The following is a 16780-nucleotide window of genomic DNA, read 5'->3' as shown; positions in this document are numbered from 1 at the left end:
TGTCCATGTTTCATGTCCGAAGAGGACAACCGGTCTTATTGGCGTTTTGTACATGACACATTTGGTGCGGTGGCGAATCTTTTTTGACCGCAGTTTCTTCTGAAGCCCGTAGTAGGCTCGACTTCCACAGATGATGCGCCTTCGTATTTCACGACTAACATTGTTATCAGCCGTTAGCAAGGATCCGAGGTAGACGAATTCCTCGACCACCTCGAAAGTATCCCCGTATATCGTAACACTGCTTCTCAGATGGCTGTGTCGCGCTCGGTTCTGTCCACAAGCATGTACAGTTCTGCCACCTATGCAAATGTTCGGCCGACAATGTTCATGTCATCCGCGAAACAAATAAATTGACTGGATCTGTTGAAAATCGTACCCCGCCCGTTACACCTGGCTCTCCGCATGACACCTTTTAGCGCAATGTTGAACAACAGGCACGAAAATCCACCACCTTGTCTTAGTCCCCGGCGCGATTCGAACAAACTTGAGTGTTCGCCCGAAATCTTCACACAGTTTTGCACACCATCCACCGTTGCTTTGATCAGTCTGGTAAGCTTCCCAGGGAAGCTGTTCTCGTCCATAATTTTCCATAGTTCTACGCGGTCTATACTGCCGTATGCCGCCTTGAAATCAAAGAACAGATGGTGCTTTGGGACCTGGTATTCACGGCATTTTTGAAGGATTTGTCGTACAGTAAAGATCTGGTCCGTTGTCGAGCGGCCGTCAACGAAGCCGGCTTGATAACTTCCCACGAACTCGTTCACTAATGGTGACAGACGACGGAAGATGATCTGGGATATCACTTTGTAGGCGGCATTAAGGATGGTGATCGCTCGAAAGTTCTCACACTCCAGTTTGTCGCCTTTCTTGTAGATGGGGCATATAACCTTCCTTCCACTCCCCCGGCAGCTGTTCGGTTTCCCAGATTCTGACTATCAGTTTGTGCAGGCAAGTTTTTCCGGGCCCATCTTGATGAGCTCAGCTCCGATACCATCCTTACCAGCAGCTTTATGGGTCTTTAACTGTTGGATGGCATCCTTAACTTCCCTCAATGTGGGGGCTGGTTGGCTTCCATCGCCCACTGAACTGACGTAGTAATATCCTCCGCTGCCTTGACTTTCAATGCCTGTACTCTCAGCGCCATTGAAATGTTCGTCGTAGTGCTGCTTCCACATTTCGATCACCACACGTTCGTCCGTCAAGATGTTGATGTTGATGAATAGTTGAAATTATGCTGAAAGTATAATTTTCAAGCTTATGTGTTAAAAGCAGCACGTAGGACTCTTTCTAACGTTTATACAGCACGAAACTGAAAATAGCGTTAGTATAACAACCTATTGGATATGCGAAGAAGCACATCCATAATTTTCTTTGTTATTTACATATGTCAAAGTGACGGTGATGACAGAGCAGCAGTCATTGAATCAGCAGATCCGGAGTTCGAATATAGATAGCAACAAAATTAGTATTTCAGTTTTCACAAAAAAAAAACATTAAATAAACTCCGAAATTTACTCTTCTCTCAAATTCCTATATTTAATCAAATTGAATTCAGTGGCTGTATAAAACTTATTTAACAGATTCAAAAAATCTGAATAAGCGCCATTGAAGCGAATTATATTACTGAATGGTTTAGTAAAGATTGAGAAAAAATTGTATAACATGCTGTAAAGTAGTTGTGCAGGCACGTCAAAAACAGCTGAATAGATTTGCCAGATTTGCTGGTTTAACCCTTAAAGGTGCAAGGCGATTTTTTTAGAAATCGTCGGAAATATTTTTAACGTAAATAATCATTGAAATTATTAATATTAAACGTGTTTTCGGTTTGTTGTTTTAAAACAACATTGCGCATTTAAGGGTTAAGAATTGAATAGGAGTTCTTGATCATATGTATAGCACACATATTCAGCTTGAAGCCGTATAGACGAGTTGAAATAACATTTACATTGTCATTAGGGTCTGTTCAAATATTACGTAACGCAATAGGGGGTGGGGGGTTGTTTTATTTTTGTTACGATTTGTTACGCCAAGTATAGGGGGTGGGGGTCCTTCGAGAAATTGTTACGCATAACAACTGAGAAAAAATATTTAAATTTTTCAAAAAATAGTTACTGTCTTCAAAATAACATTAAATACACAAAGAATAATAATGTATTGTATCGTGGTTCAAATTCTTCCAAAACAAGATTTTTTCAAAAAAAAAATGTTTTTGTTACGCGTTACGCATAGGGATGGGGGTACCCAAGAAACAATTTTCAATTGAAGAAATGTCTCATCAAACTACCTTAATAAGCTAAATGTTTGACAATAGCTGTGTTGATGTAGATGTAAACTGCTTCACAAATACTGTTCGCCCAAAAGTGGAGACATAATTCAACAACAGATGATACGTGGTTGTTGAAGCGCTGAACGTTTGCTGTTTATTTTATGAATATACCTGTTAATACATTTTTTCACAACTTATTGCACGGCGTTGCTGACGCCTTATGAACAAACACTTAGCGAACAAAGTTGTACAGCGAGTTGCTTTTCCATTGGCATACAAATATGGAATAAGCACTTACAAACAATTGATTAATTTTCAAGTTAATAAGCCTTATTTAGATGTTTTGAAGTTCTTCTTCAACAATTAACAAACTCTTTTTGATTACTGCTGTTCTTTGATTGTAATCAAAATGATGAATATGATTTTATAACCCATGTTATTCAATTATTGATTGTTAAATAATTGCTAAGAAACATAGCATCAACAATTATTAAAACTATCATTTACAAAAAAAGTCAATTATTTTCATAGCCTGCGTTTTTGTAACTACTTTGTAATTACTAAACTTATGAACCACTGAAGAAATTTTTCAATAACCAAATGTATCGCAATCTCCACCGATGACTAGGCTCGATCTCCAGATCCTTTGATTCACTGCTGTCTGCATGCGTCCAACACCATCCTTGATGACATCTGGTAGAAAGTTGAAAGTAGTATTTAAAGTTTCAATTTATGAGCTGAATTATTCGATGTAGCCATATTTAAAAGACATCACAACAACTGCTTTATTCAATTGTTTCTTGACTTAAGAGTTAATGGAATCACAGAGTGTTAATGTTTGAACAAATATCGAATTAAACATTTCATCAATATCAATGGTGGCGATGCTCTTACTAAATTTATTGCGCATAAATCCCAAAATTTTATTCCCACCTTTGGGTTTCCGCGCCGAGCACTCAGCGCAAGACTCGGCGACAAGCGGAAAGTTATAAAGTTGGTAACCCTGATTTTTGACAATTAATGTCGATTGTTTGTGTGAGTGCACCGATGTCAAAAAATAGAGCTTTTAGCTGAATTTTTCATTGTCAAATGCAAGTTTTGACAGTATTATTCATGTACGAGTGAAAAACATATATAAAAGGTCTATCGGGGAAGCAGTCGCTGGAGACAAATGTCATTGTCTTCAACGACGAAACGAAAAGTTTCAATGCAAACAGCAATAACATAAGCTGAATAAGCACATCTTAAACCATCTGGTAACACTGCTTCTTTGAATCGGCACCAAACTGTCAAACTCATCTCAAAACAAAAACAATTTGTGAAGTAAATTTCGACAGTACCGGTGCAAATTTTCTATTTTCCACCAAAATGAGCAAAGGTATGTATTTTTAATGTTGTAAAAATGCTCCTCCGATTGAAGAACATTGTTTGTCCTTGCAGGAGATTATTTCTTGGTGGTGCAAACCATCGAAACTGGTAAGCCAGTATTAACGGTAGTCCCACATAAATGGGTTTGCGGAAATACTCTTTTGTGGCCCAACAAGCAAGCAAACGAGCTCCGTAAAAATGCAGCATCAACACCATCGCCTTCGTGGATAAAAATGTCTTGCTCGATCAAGCGTAAATTTATCCCTACATTCTCTGAGGCTGAGCAAGAGGCTGACGATCTTTCTGGCCAATCTACGGATGCATCGGACTTTGTTGTCAAGCGCAGAAAAACTGCCAAAACAGCCTCGATTAAAAAACCGCTTGATCTGAATCATATGATAAATGACAATCGTAAGTAAACCTAAACATTCAATCCTTCTTCGTACAGTTAGTTTTATTAGCTGTATATTAATTTGAACTGTACTATAGAACTATAGTTCTAAATTGTGTTACAGATTGTTACGAGGGGGTGGGGGGTTCATAAAAACAACGTTTATCGCGTTACGTAATATTTGAACAGACCCTTAAATGTTAGTTGGGTTCTCCTGAAAACGGCGGGTCTGCTGTCTCCGCTTCCGTCTATAACGTTCCACATTCTGCCGGGTACCTTGCTCCAGCACGACCGCCCGCGCTGCATCCTTCTCCTCCAGAATCTGTCTGCACTCTTCGTCGAACCAATCGTTCCGTCGACTTCGACCCACATACCCGACGTTGTTCTCCGCTGCGTCGTTAATGGCTGCTTTGACTGTATTCCAGCAGAGTCTATTATATATAGAGTTACGCAAAGAGTGAAGCCAAATCTACCTATTGAACTGTCAAACCGTCTACCTATCGAGCAAAGTAAACAAATGATTGTTGGTAAGGCGGAAGTATTGTTATCGCCTGATGATTATTATGGCGAATTAAAACTCATGAATTGAAATGTATTAGATTTGTTCTAGAAACAGCTTCAAGAAACTTCAATACACCCCCCAATACAGTTGCAACAAGAAACTCACGTGTTTGCACTCTGTAGGTGACTTTGGTTATCGAATTAAAAAGCTTTAGAAGTGATCACTCCCGTGAAGTCACTTGAAGGGTTGATCAAAAATGAAAGTTTTCAACATAATAACAAGAGCATCATTCAGAATAAGAATAAGAAGATCCTCTTTGCGCAACTCTATATAATAGACTCTGTATTCCAGCAGTCTTCAAGAGGGGCCCCATCGAGCTCACCCTCTTCCGGCAACGCTGCCTCGAGATGCTGCGCGTATGCAGTGGCGACATCAGGTTGCTTCAGTCGCTCTAGGTCGTACCGCGGCGGTCGTCGGTACCGAACATTGTTGATGACGGATAGTTTTGGGCGCAGTTTAACCATCACCAGATAGTGGTCAGAGTCGATGTTAGCGCCACGATATGTCCTGACGTCGATAATGTAGGAGAAGTGCCGTCCATCAATCAGAACGTGGTCGATTTGTGATTCTTTCTGCAGTGGTGATCTCCTGGTGTACCGATACGGGAGGCTGTGTTGGAAGTAGGTGCTGCGAATGGCCATATTCGTGGAGCCGTAGGCAGTTTTCGTTCGTCAGCTGGTGGGCGCTGAACTTCCCAATAGTCGGTCTAAACTCCTCCTCTTGGCCAACCTGAGCGTTCAAATCTCCTATGATGATTTTGACGTCGTGGCTTGGGTAGCTGTCGTACTCACGTTCCAGCTGCGCGTAGAATGCGTCCTTATCATCATCAGTGCTTCCGGAGTGGGGGCTATGGACGTTGATTATGCTGAAGTTGAAGAACCGGCCTTTAATCCTCAACCTGCACATTCTTTCATCGATCGTCCACCACCCGATCACGCGCCTTTGCATATCGCCCATCACTATGAAAGCTGTTCCCAGCTCATGTGTGTTGCCGCAGCTCTGGCAGATGGTTACCTGATTACCTCTAAACGTTCGCACCATTGATCCCTTCCAACAAACCTCCTGCAGTTGAGAGATTTGCAGTTCCACGAACCGAGTTTCCAATCGCTAGTCCCTTTTCGTCGCAGTGGTCTTCGGCGATGGTTCCGGTCCGTACTCTCTTGTTGATTGTTTGTTGCGTATGTTTTTTTTAAAGCTGACTTGGGCCTGACACCAAACCTCCTAAATTTTCGGAGGACCATTCCTACTTATTCCCGGTGAACCATGGTGCACAGTTTCACTTAGAGTCCCTCGCTGGCACTCGGACGATGATCAACCGCCCATAACATGGAGAACAGACGCTGTTGTGAGCCGATCCTGACATGGAGAACAGACGCTCAGTAAGATTTGCACCTCCGGAGAGGAGCAAACCCCCCTTCCCTGTCAACATTCGACCATAGCTCCCACCGGGGTTGGTTACCCGATCTTCCCTAAGGTTCTCGTATCCCGGCCAGCACCACGGGGAGGTAGGGATAGGAGTTGCTGGGTAAGAGGCTAAGGACCGCGAGATGGGGTCTATTTTATTCCTTTAGCTACGCGAAGTACTAATGGTACGCTTTACCCAGCATTTGCCGTGCCAATCAGAATCGCACTGGTATTGATTCTGATGTGCCAATTGGCACTCCCTGGGCTCCTGTGCGCTTTGAGCGGCACATTGTCGCTTTGATAGCGCCTGCTTGCAGACACACGCAGCTTTTCGTAGAGGTTTAACAGAGCCCACTACCAAGCCTCACCACGTTCTTGACAACTAACTCGCAGAGGGCATAGGGAGGGGTCGTAAAACCCTTGGACATAGTCCCTGCTGGCCCAACCGCTAGTCCTCTACAAACACGACCCCTGGATAATGCTCGTGGAGGACTAACGCGCGATTGGAGTTTTCAAGAGGGAAGTGATGCGCACTAACTATGGCAGCTAGAAGACGGTACATAGAGAAGGCGAATAAAACACGAGTTGCAACAGCTATTGGGAGAATCATCCATCGTTCAAACCGCGAAAACTGGAAGACTGTGGTGGTCCGGGCACGTAAAATGTCGGACAATAACCCGGTGAAAATGGTTCTCGATGGGAATCCGATGGGCACAAGAAGGCGAGATGCGCAGCGAGCAAGGTGGATCGATCAGGTGAATCAAGGAATGGAATCATCAAAATATAAAATGAGAAAGATCAGTTCTCACCTCGATTAAAATTTTATTACTCTAAAACATGTAAAGCGCATTACACCAATGATAGCACACTGATAAACATTCCATCATTTCACACATTCCAATAGTAGATTGTTTAGCAATACAGAATAAAACTTTTAAACTGCCTAAAAGATAAAGGAATTTATGTATTCGTCACTCTACCATGGAATCAATAATATCCCTTTCTTCGAATTTTGAATATGAATAAATCCACAACTATTCAAAAACCCTGATATGTACACACAAAATAGTAAAAACTATTCTACTGCTTATAACCAGATCACATCTCATATAACCATCGTAAAAACATTCCAGCTTTATGTTTGCACTTCGCCACCTCCGGTTTCACCAGTGTTGGCCTCCTGTCTCTGACTGCTGGCGGAAGCCCCCGCATTCGTTCCGGTGCTGCTCGATTGAGACTGTTGAGGCGAGGACAGTAGTGCCGTTAGCGTGGCATGCGAGGAACTCAGTGAAGACACTCTTGGTCTCGATTGAATAGTGTTGGTAGGAACTGCTGCTGTTGCTGTGACCACTACTGCTGTCGACGACAAAGAGTTCGTAGGTTTCAGACCACCCGAATCGGCACTGTCTTTGATGAGTTTCTGCACCTTGGCGTAGATCAATTCTGTGAGTTTGAAGCCCTGCAGTTCCGATAATTTCATGTATGGGTTGCTTGCGTATTCCGAGTTACGATCGGCCAATTTCCTGACTTCGTCCAAAACCAGTAGGAAGAAACGACCATTTCTGTTGAGTGGGGATATTTGTTTTTGTTGCAGCAACCAATCGCGGTCCTGGTTGTCTGGACAGTACCGTAGGATTTCTGGGTGCTTGTTGACCAGTCTTTCGCGAAAATCTGCTACTCCTAGGGCGCGGCCGGCTTTGAAATCCAAGATGAAAAGAGTCTCAGGGCTAATGGTGGTTGTGTAAACAGTGGGATTTAGCACTGATGGTCGAATTTGATATGGTAGCGAACCCTGGACGTTTCCCAACGATTGCAAAATAGAGTAATGATTTTGAGAGTACAGAGACCCTTGCAGGAAATATTGTCGTTTAAATGTGTCTGGCTGGTTCGGCTCTGGAAGTTTTCGTTTGAGTGCTTGTTGAAGAAGACTCGTTGTTCCTGCTGGTACCACATTATCTGTACTCGAGTCGGAATCACTCAGCTCCATTCCAGGGGTGTTTGCCCTCGAGAGAGAATTCTCCGCAGGAGAAGCAATTTGCCCAACGTATTGGCTCTTACTGTTCTCCAGCAAAGAGCAATAAATCGTCTTGAGGGTTTCCTCCGATATTGCACTTTCTCCAAGATTTTCCTTGATGTTCTTTATAGCTGGTATGAAGAATAGAGAGCTAAATTTCTTAACGACCACCTCAATCTCTTTGTCGAACAGATACTGAATGTTGGCTCTCAACAGCTCGAGCGATTTCATAGCCGTATCACCGACTGATTGAGTAACGTGTGTCCGCCCGGAGTAGCGCAACTTTATTACCTCCAGCATGGCCTCTCCACTCAATTTGGGACGTTGCAGTTTAGAACTCTTACTTCCAGTTCCATCCGAACCAAGTTCGCTGGTCACATTTTGTGGCGCCAATTCAGAGGAACTTGTTGCTGCTGCCGACGCCGATGATGATGAAGTGAGGGCGACGACGCTGTTGCTATTTGTTACTGTTGTGCTGCTGCTGCTGCTGGGTGTGTTGGAAGAGGAACGCCAAACTCGTTGGATAACCATCCTTGAAGCGGGTCCAGTTGGGTTTGATAGGATTTCCTTTTAGTGGGGATCAGGAACGATAACACGTGGTAGGACTGGAATTTGAAAAATATTCGAAATGAACGCCTAAATGTAGATTAAATATAATTTTACAAACTGATAAAACTGTTGCCTAAAGGTGCCTAAAGATAGACTACACGTTTGACATCCATTTGTTTGTATCATTAAGAGATCAGACGTTTGGAAAGACAGTGCTGCCAGATATTTATTGAAGATGTTAATTCAAGACAAAATTTTCAAAACGACTTATCTGCTTTTGTAAACAAAGATTCAAATAACGATTTGACGAATCTGATAGCCCTTCCACGCAAACCAACACCATCAACAGGTAGCGGAAACCTTCACCTACCGTCCGGTGATGTTGGTTTGCGTGGGAGAGCTACCAGATTCGTCAAATCGTCGTTTGAATCTTTGTTTACAAAAGCAGATAAGTCGTTTTGAAAATTTTGTCTTGAATTAGAACGAGAACCTAATTTTTCATTGTTTTATTGGCACAAAAATACAATCATTCTATTTACGTGTGGCAAACACAAATAATATTATAAAAACACATGTAACATTTATTTGAATAATGATGAATCATGGGTTTTGATATAGTTACAAAAAGAAAACTTTCTTTTGTTTTTTTCATGAAATTTTATTGGATTTTCATTTGTTTTCACTTTGGGAAGATGGATAACTCAATAACCAAGAAAGAAAAAGAAAAAGTCTGAAGAAATGAAAGTCTCGACAAAAGATATTTTAGTTACCAGATAAAGATTGTCGCTTCGGTTCCCTTTGTTCTGCTGTCCGAAACATGTGTGTGGTAACTAACTGTCAAATCGTATGTATTTTTTTTTCATTGACATTTAGATCCCCTATCCTCGCCAGCAAAAGATGTTTCAGACAGCGACGACAGCGACAATGTTTATCTGGTAACTAAAATATCTTTTGTCTCGACAGCCGTAACCTTAACTTGTACAATTTAATCAGATGCTTGAAAATATAAATGCGTTGGCATCACTGATCAGACGTTTGAAGAATTCAGAGCAAAAGGAGCAAAACAAAAGCAAGTCTTTGGGAATGTTTGTTGACAGAAATCCGTTATGAATTAAAACACAAAACAAAATTAAAATATTAATCGTTGAAAGTTTAGTTTTATTGTGTGAATTTTTGTGCAATCGTTAGTCTCATCTCTCCACACAAGATGACTGATTCGGATGATAGTGTTTCTCGGTTCACGGACTTATACAAAAACAAATCCCGCAGCCAAGAGCAGCACCAGTCGGAACGCCGACGCACACTTCTGGAGGAACAGAAACGTCTCCGCCGATCGGAACTGGACAGCACACGTCCCGGCTTGCTGGAACTAATCGAAGCCGAAACTGCGACGGAATCGGACTGCTCGGGAGATTTTGCGGAACGAAGACGATACCGACCGAAGGTATGGTTCAGCAAACTTTATCGGGACAAAGCGCAACTTTCCGAGTGGATGTACGAGAAACCGGAAGATCTGGACAACTGGTTACTGGTGCCGTGTCCGGTTGGGATCCGATGTTTGTTGGTCATTCGGAAGGGTTTGGCAGTTGCTTATGGTAAGAACGGCCGATCGATTACGCGGTTTTCCACTCGTTTGGGAAAGAAGCAGCGGATTACTGTTTTGGATTGCTTCATGACAAAGGGGCGAGTTTTCTACGCTCTGGATATGTTGGTTTATAATGAAATGGATCTTGTGCAGTGCGAGTGCCAGTTTCGGTTCCTCTGGCTGAGGTCCAAGCTTGAGGAGGACAATTTGCAAAAACGGTTTTGTACAGCCACTGAGAACCGATGGCACCTCGATGTGCTTCCTATGTTCGATTGTAAGGATCGGAGTCAAATCGAACAGTGTTTGTCTAAATATCCCATGTTTACCGAGACTGGTTTGGATGGACTGTTGTTTTATCACAAAGAATCGAACTACATCTACGGGCGAACGCCGCTTGTAACATGGCTGTTTCCGTTCATGGTGCCAGAAGTACTTGGCAACGAGTTGAGCCAGGCGATGCATCATCAGTACTTGCAGCAGATACCTAACGATTACCAACAGTTGGGCTGTAAAGCTTATATGGACGAATTTGATGCCAAACTGGCGAAGAAGCGGTCGCGTAGAAGCGGTCGTATTTGTGGCATGGAGGAAGGTGACGATGATGGAACATGTGACCTGCCCATCTGGGAAGAAATGGATGCCGTGCCGGTGCCAGATGATGATCAATACGAGGATGAGCATTGGCAACGGAAGGAATTGGACGAGATCAGGAGGCTTGAAATGGAAGGTTAGACGGACTGAGGTTGGGAATGACGAGGTGAGTGACCGTTTGCTCGCTTTTATTAATATCATATTTATTGAAATAATTGACGTAGATGTGCAGATGAAGCTGAGATTATATTGACCATGAACTGAAAAGAATTCCGTGATATTACACTGCCCCCGAAATTCCTAAACCTAAATCTAAAATTAACAGCCATGAGAAATTATAGAGACATATTTTGTACAGCGGTGCGGCGATGCAAAAATAGGGTGAACGGCTCAAACCTTAGCTCAATATGCACATTTATCGTTATAAATCTTCATATTTTGCATTTCCAACCAGAATTATTCCACCAGCCAGCTTGCATACTTTTGATTTTGAGGCCAAACAGCAAAAAGCGACGATGAATGTCCACAATATCTCATTTAAACCAGCAAAAGTCTCGAGCGAAATGGACAAAATGTTCATACAAAAGATTTTTTTAGTTAGTAGATAGGCGGATAGGCGGCCCCGACCGAGGGGCGTTGATAAAACGCTTTGTTCTCGCTCATTTTATGTTGGGGACCATGTTTTTTTTTCGCACAGCTGTGTAAAACAAGTATTAATGCATCATCGGAACCGGTGCCTCCCGCAATTGGGGCTTATTAAAAGAAATTTACCATGGGACCATACCAATCTGTTCATTATTGTAACAGCTACCGAAAAACGTCTCTCACGGTATGCTACCTATCGAGAGTGTATAGACGAATCCAAGTAAAAATAAGAAGAAGACACACGACGGTGTCAACCAAGATTTTTTTTATGTACAGGTTATCCGACTTCGTCAGTAGATGAGAATAACCAGCGCGGGGGGGAAACATACATTTTCAGTGCAAAAAGTAAACAAACGAGCATAAATTCCATACAAAAATCCAAGATGGCTGAGTTGGGGATATTGACAAGTACGGATAACCTGTATACATAAAAGAATCTTGGTGTTAACTATGACATATCCTACAGCACACAACACAGCATAGGAAGATCATTTTAAAATGCTTATAATAAATTCTAGAGAAAATGTAATTAAAATCTGATTGATGTACGATACGGAAAAAGTTCTGAATTACATATTTGGAAGTTTATCTCAATTTTTTGAATATTCTTCAAAAATGCATCTATCATACAGTTCGGAACTTTTTCTGTATTATACATCAATCAGATTTTAATGCTAAGTGAGACATGATGAGTGAGAGATTTTCTCTTTCAATACCAAATTTTCAAATCGACTTATCGGGTTTTGTAAACAAAGATTCAAACGTCGATTTGTCGAATCTGATAGCACTCCCACGTTAATCAACGTTTGAATCTTTGTTTACAAAAGTAGATAAGTCGTTTTGAAAATTTGGTATTGCCTTCTCCTTTGGAATCAAACCCTGATCAGTGTTGCCACATTTAAATCTGTATTTCGGAAGTAAAAAATCTTTTCAATCTGTAATATTGTGACCGATGGATTCGAAGGTCGATTCACTTGCCTATTTCAAACGTTCACTTTTGAAGCAAGGTTTGCTATACTCAATTTGCGATTACGAAGGTAAATTCCTTGTCGTGACCCGATCGAGATTTCCAGTCTCGACCGTTAGTCTCAACAATACTCCGCAAACTGATTCGCAGTTCGTTTTGACACGATAATTCCGAAATGTTTTCGTGTTGGATTAAATCAATATATCTAAGGTAGCTCACTACACATTAGAAATACACTGGATCACTTTTTCTCGATATTTCTTAGACATGATCTTATAGTATACTTATAGTATACTACATTCTTCTCCTCCTCTACTCTACTCTCCGGTGTGTAATAGACGAAGAATGACTTCAAAGCTATATATCGTTATTCCTTGAATTCTCTACTTTTTTTGTTCAATAAATTACAATTCAAAACTTTTTATTTTCAATCCTTGCAAATAATTTAAACGAATCATATTTGATTAAATCCAACGCTACGGGTTACAAAACAATATCCAATTCAAAATGAATGTTATGCATTGTCTATCCATTTCTAATTGAATCCATTTCAAATCCAAATCCCATTCAAAACCAATCAAAATCTAAAACAAATCCAATCAACAGTCAATCCTAATCGCATCCTAATCCGATCCAATCCAAATCCAAGTTCATACAGACTTTCATCATTTCCAGACATTTCCATTACAGACATTTCCAATTTCATCCTTAGTACAATCAAAATCTAATCTGAACCCAATTCCAATTCAATTCCAATCCAACCAAAATGCAAAAACTATCCAAATTCAATCCAAATCAATCCTAGATTCAACTCAATCAAAATCTAATCCAAATTCAAGCTAAATTCACTCCAAATACAGTCAAAATCCAATCCAAATTCAATCTAAATCCAATCCAAATCCGATCCGAATCCAATCCAATTCAAATCCAAATCCTATCCAAATTCAATCAAAATCCAATTCAAATCCAATCAAAATCCAATCCAAATCCAATCCAAATGTAATCAAAATCTAATTCAAATCCAATACAATTCCAATCCAAATTCAATCAAAATCCAATTCAAATCCAATCCAAATCCAATCCAAATCCAATCCGAATCCAATTCAAATCTTATACAAATCCAATTCAAATCCAATATAAATCAAATCCAAATTAAATCCAAATTCAATTCATATCCAATCCAAATCCTATTCAAATGTAATCCAAATCCTATCCAATTTCAATCCAATCAAAATACAATCCAATCCAAATCCAAACCAAACCAAATCAAATCCAATCCAAATCCAATCCAAATTCAATTCAAATCCAATCCAAATCCTATCCAAATCCAATGTCAATCAACCAAAAGTCGTACAACTTGCCCACAGACGATCCGACTTGGCTCCGATCGAACCAAATTTCGTGAGGGCGGAGTCGAAGTAGTACAACACGTCGGAGCGTGTGTGGGCCCCTTTTGGAGTTTTCCCTTATATTCTTAACTAAATGAAACACAACCAGCACGGTTGGGTGTTAAGATCACGAATGATTTTTATTTCACTTCAAAACTTAAGCTAACCTGCAGGTTAATCTAGTACTTTACTGCTACGGAGAAGGCTGAAACAACGATAACCAATCATTGGACGGAAAAATGTAAAAAGGGCGTTTACCATACATACAAGTAAACATGTGCATGCAATTACTCGTGCTGTGCGCTGTTGGCTTAGGTCAGCGCTGCATTTCGAGTAGAAAAAGGAATTGTGTAAATTTAATGGGTTTGACATCCGATGCCTGTGATCAGCACAAATGCAATATGTGGGAACTACACACTAAAATTTTTCCACCGATCTATGACAGAGGTAATAAACTATAGAGGACGATTGTCGCTGTGGTTCCCTTTGTTATCGTCCCCAAAAATGTTGGGTACCTATCTGTCAAAACGTACTGATTTTTCCTTCGTTGACATTTAGTGCCCTATCCTCGCCAGCAAAATATGTTTCGCCAGTGACGACAGCGACAATGTTCCTCTATAGTTTATTACCTCTATTGATCAAAGCGATAGATAAATTAATCATATGATTGTACGCGTATCGTACAGTTAATGATGATCACATGCGGAATGGAAATCTTATAATAATAACCATTCAGTTTATTTCTATGCGGGATCTGCGCTCGTCCGTACGAGCCCAGCAAACAAGGTTACTCTAACTTGACCCTAACATGAGTGTAACCTGTTAGAAAGTTACTCTAATTTTCTCACTAACATTAGGGTAAAATGAGACTAAAATTAGACAGATCTGCAACACTTTTGTTAGATATGTTAATGTAAGTTGCATAATTTAATCTAACCTGTTAGCCTCACTTTAGTATAACGTTAGCAATGTTTCGCAGTGAGCGGTTAGGGAGTTGTGAGGGTTGTTTTGAAAGGGCTTTCATGCTGATTTATTTACATTCAGCTGTCATCCGAGGCAGAATGTTCATAATATACATAACTGCCTCGAGTAACAGATGAATGTAAATAAATTATCAATAAAAATCGTCTTAGAAATTTTCTATATTTACCAAAATAATTGTTATATATTTAGATTACCCACATTTAGCTTAATTAAGGTAATGTATTATGAAATTATAATTTTATCTTTTTCCTCCCGTGTTTTATAATGTATAGACTATAGGAAGGAAGCAGTTTTGCAATTTACACTACAGCCGCCGCCGATTCCGAAGCGGTCTTCTATATTCTATATTAAAATTAAATTAAAATTAAATTAAAATTAAATTAAAATTAAATTAAAATTAAATTAAAATTAAATTAAAATTAAATTAAAATTAAATTAAAATTAAATTAAAATTAAATTAAAATTAAATTAAAATTAAATTAAAATTAAATTAAAATTAAATTAAAATTAAATTAAAATTAAATTAAAATTAAATTAAAATTAAATTAAAATTAAATTAAAATTAAATTAAAATTAAATTAAAATTAAATTAAAATTAAATTAAAATTAAATTAAAATTAAATTAAAATTAAATTAAAATTAAATTAAAATTAAATTAAAATTAAATTAAAATTAAATTAAAATTAAATTAAAATTAAATTAAAATTAAATTAAAATTAAATTAAAATTAAATTAAAATTAAATTAAAATTAAATTAAAATTAAATTAAAATTAAATTAAAATTAAATTAAAATTAAATTAAAATTAAATTAAAATTAAATTAAAATTAAATTAAAATTAAATTAAAATTAAATTAAAATTAAATTAAAATTAAATTAAAATTAAATTAAAATTAAATTAAAATTAAATTAAAATTAAATTAAAATTAAATTAAAATTAAATTAAAATTAAATTAAAATTAAATTAAAATTAAATTAAAATTAAATTAAAATTAAATTAAAATTAAATTAAAATTAAATTAAAATTAAATTAAAATTAAATTAAATTAAATTAAAATTAAATTAAAATTAAATTAAAATTAAATTAAAATTAAATTAAAATTAAATTAAAATTAAATTAAAATTAAATTAAAATTAAATTAAAATTAAATTAAAATTAAATTAAAATTAAATTAAAATTAAATTAAAATTAAATTAAAATTAAATTAAAATTAAATTAAAATTAAATTAAAATTAAATTAAAATTAAATTAAAATTAAATTAAAATTAAATTAAAATTAAATTAAAATTAAATTAAAATTAAATTAAAATTAAATTAAAATTAAATTAAAATTAAATTAAAATTAAATTAAAATTAAATTAAAATTAAATTAAATTAAAATTAAATTAAAATTAAATTAAAATTAAATTAAAATTAAATTAAAATTAAATTAAAATTAAATTAAAATTAAATTAAAATTAAATTAAAATTAAATTAAAATTAAATTAAAATTAAATTAAAATTAAATTAAAATTAAATTAAAATTAAATTAAAATTAAATTAAAATTAAATTAAAATTAAATTAAAATTAAATTAAAATTAAATTAAATTAAATTAAAATTAAATTAAAATTAAATTAAAATTAAATTAAAATTAAATTAAAATTAAATTAAAATTAAATTAAAATTAAATTAAATTAAATTAAATTAAAATTAAATTAAAATTAAATTAAAATTAAATTAAAATTAAATTAAAATTAAATTAAAATTAAATTAAAATTAAATTAAAATTAAATTAAAATTAAATTAAAATTAAATTAAAATTAAATTAAAATTAAATTAAAATTAAATTAAAATTAAATTAAAATTAAATTAAAATTAAATTAAAATTAAATTAAAATTAAATTAAAATTAAATTAAAATTAAATTAAAATTAAATTAAAATTAAATTAAAATTAAATTAAAATTAAATTAAAATTAAATTAAAATTAAATTAAAATTAAATTAAAATTAAATTAAAATTAAATTAAAATTAAATTAAAATTAAATTAAAATTAAATTAAAATTAAATTAAAATTAAATTAAAAT

General features: G+C 36.5%; 2 protein-coding genes across 3 annotated transcripts; one reads left to right on the top strand and one right to left on the bottom strand.

Moving 5' to 3' along the window:
- Nucleotides 1-6805: 6805 nt before the first annotated feature.
- LOC134214404 (deoxynucleotidyltransferase terminal-interacting protein 1) lies at nucleotides 6806-8725 on the bottom strand. Of its 2 annotated transcripts, none has more exons than XM_062693783.1 (2): nucleotides 8673-8725; nucleotides 6806-8610 (listed from the first exon to the last, which is right to left on the bottom strand). In XM_062693783.1, the coding sequence occupies exon 2, from the start codon at nucleotides 8534-8536 to the stop codon at nucleotides 7127-7129; it is 1410 nt and encodes a 469-aa protein (XP_062549767.1). In that variant the 5' UTR covers nucleotides 8537-8610; nucleotides 8673-8725; the 3' UTR covers nucleotides 6806-7126. The 2 variants fall into 2 exon arrangements, with proteins under 2 accessions (XP_062549767.1, XP_062549766.1); XM_062693782.1 differs by having other exon boundaries at nucleotides 8669-8714.
- An 873-nt stretch (nucleotides 8726-9598) lies between these two features.
- Nucleotides 9599-10967, top strand: LOC134214403 (snurportin-1). Its single transcript, XM_062693781.1, has one exon. It carries the CDS (start codon nucleotides 9762-9764, stop codon nucleotides 10869-10871), a length of 1110 nt encoding a protein of 369 aa, XP_062549765.1. The 5' UTR covers nucleotides 9599-9761; the 3' UTR covers nucleotides 10872-10967.
- Nucleotides 10968-16780: the final 5813 nt, after the last annotated feature.

Source organism: Armigeres subalbatus, chromosome 2 (genome assembly GCF_024139115.2).
Source record: "Armigeres subalbatus isolate Guangzhou_Male chromosome 2, GZ_Asu_2, whole genome shotgun sequence".
NCBI lineage: Eukaryota > Metazoa > Arthropoda > Insecta > Diptera > Culicidae > Armigeres > Armigeres subalbatus.
This window is presented reverse-complemented; position numbering and strand designations above follow the sequence as displayed.

What these genes read in the sequence shown, in the direction of transcription:
- LOC134214404 (XM_062693783.1), bottom strand. Translation starts at nt 8,536, where the DNA reads ATGGTTATCCAACGAGTTTGGCGTTCCTCTTCCAACACACCCAGCAGC.
- LOC134214403 (XM_062693781.1), top strand. Translation starts at nt 9,762, where the DNA reads ATGACTGATTCGGATGATAGTGTTTCTCGGTTCACGGACTTATACAAA.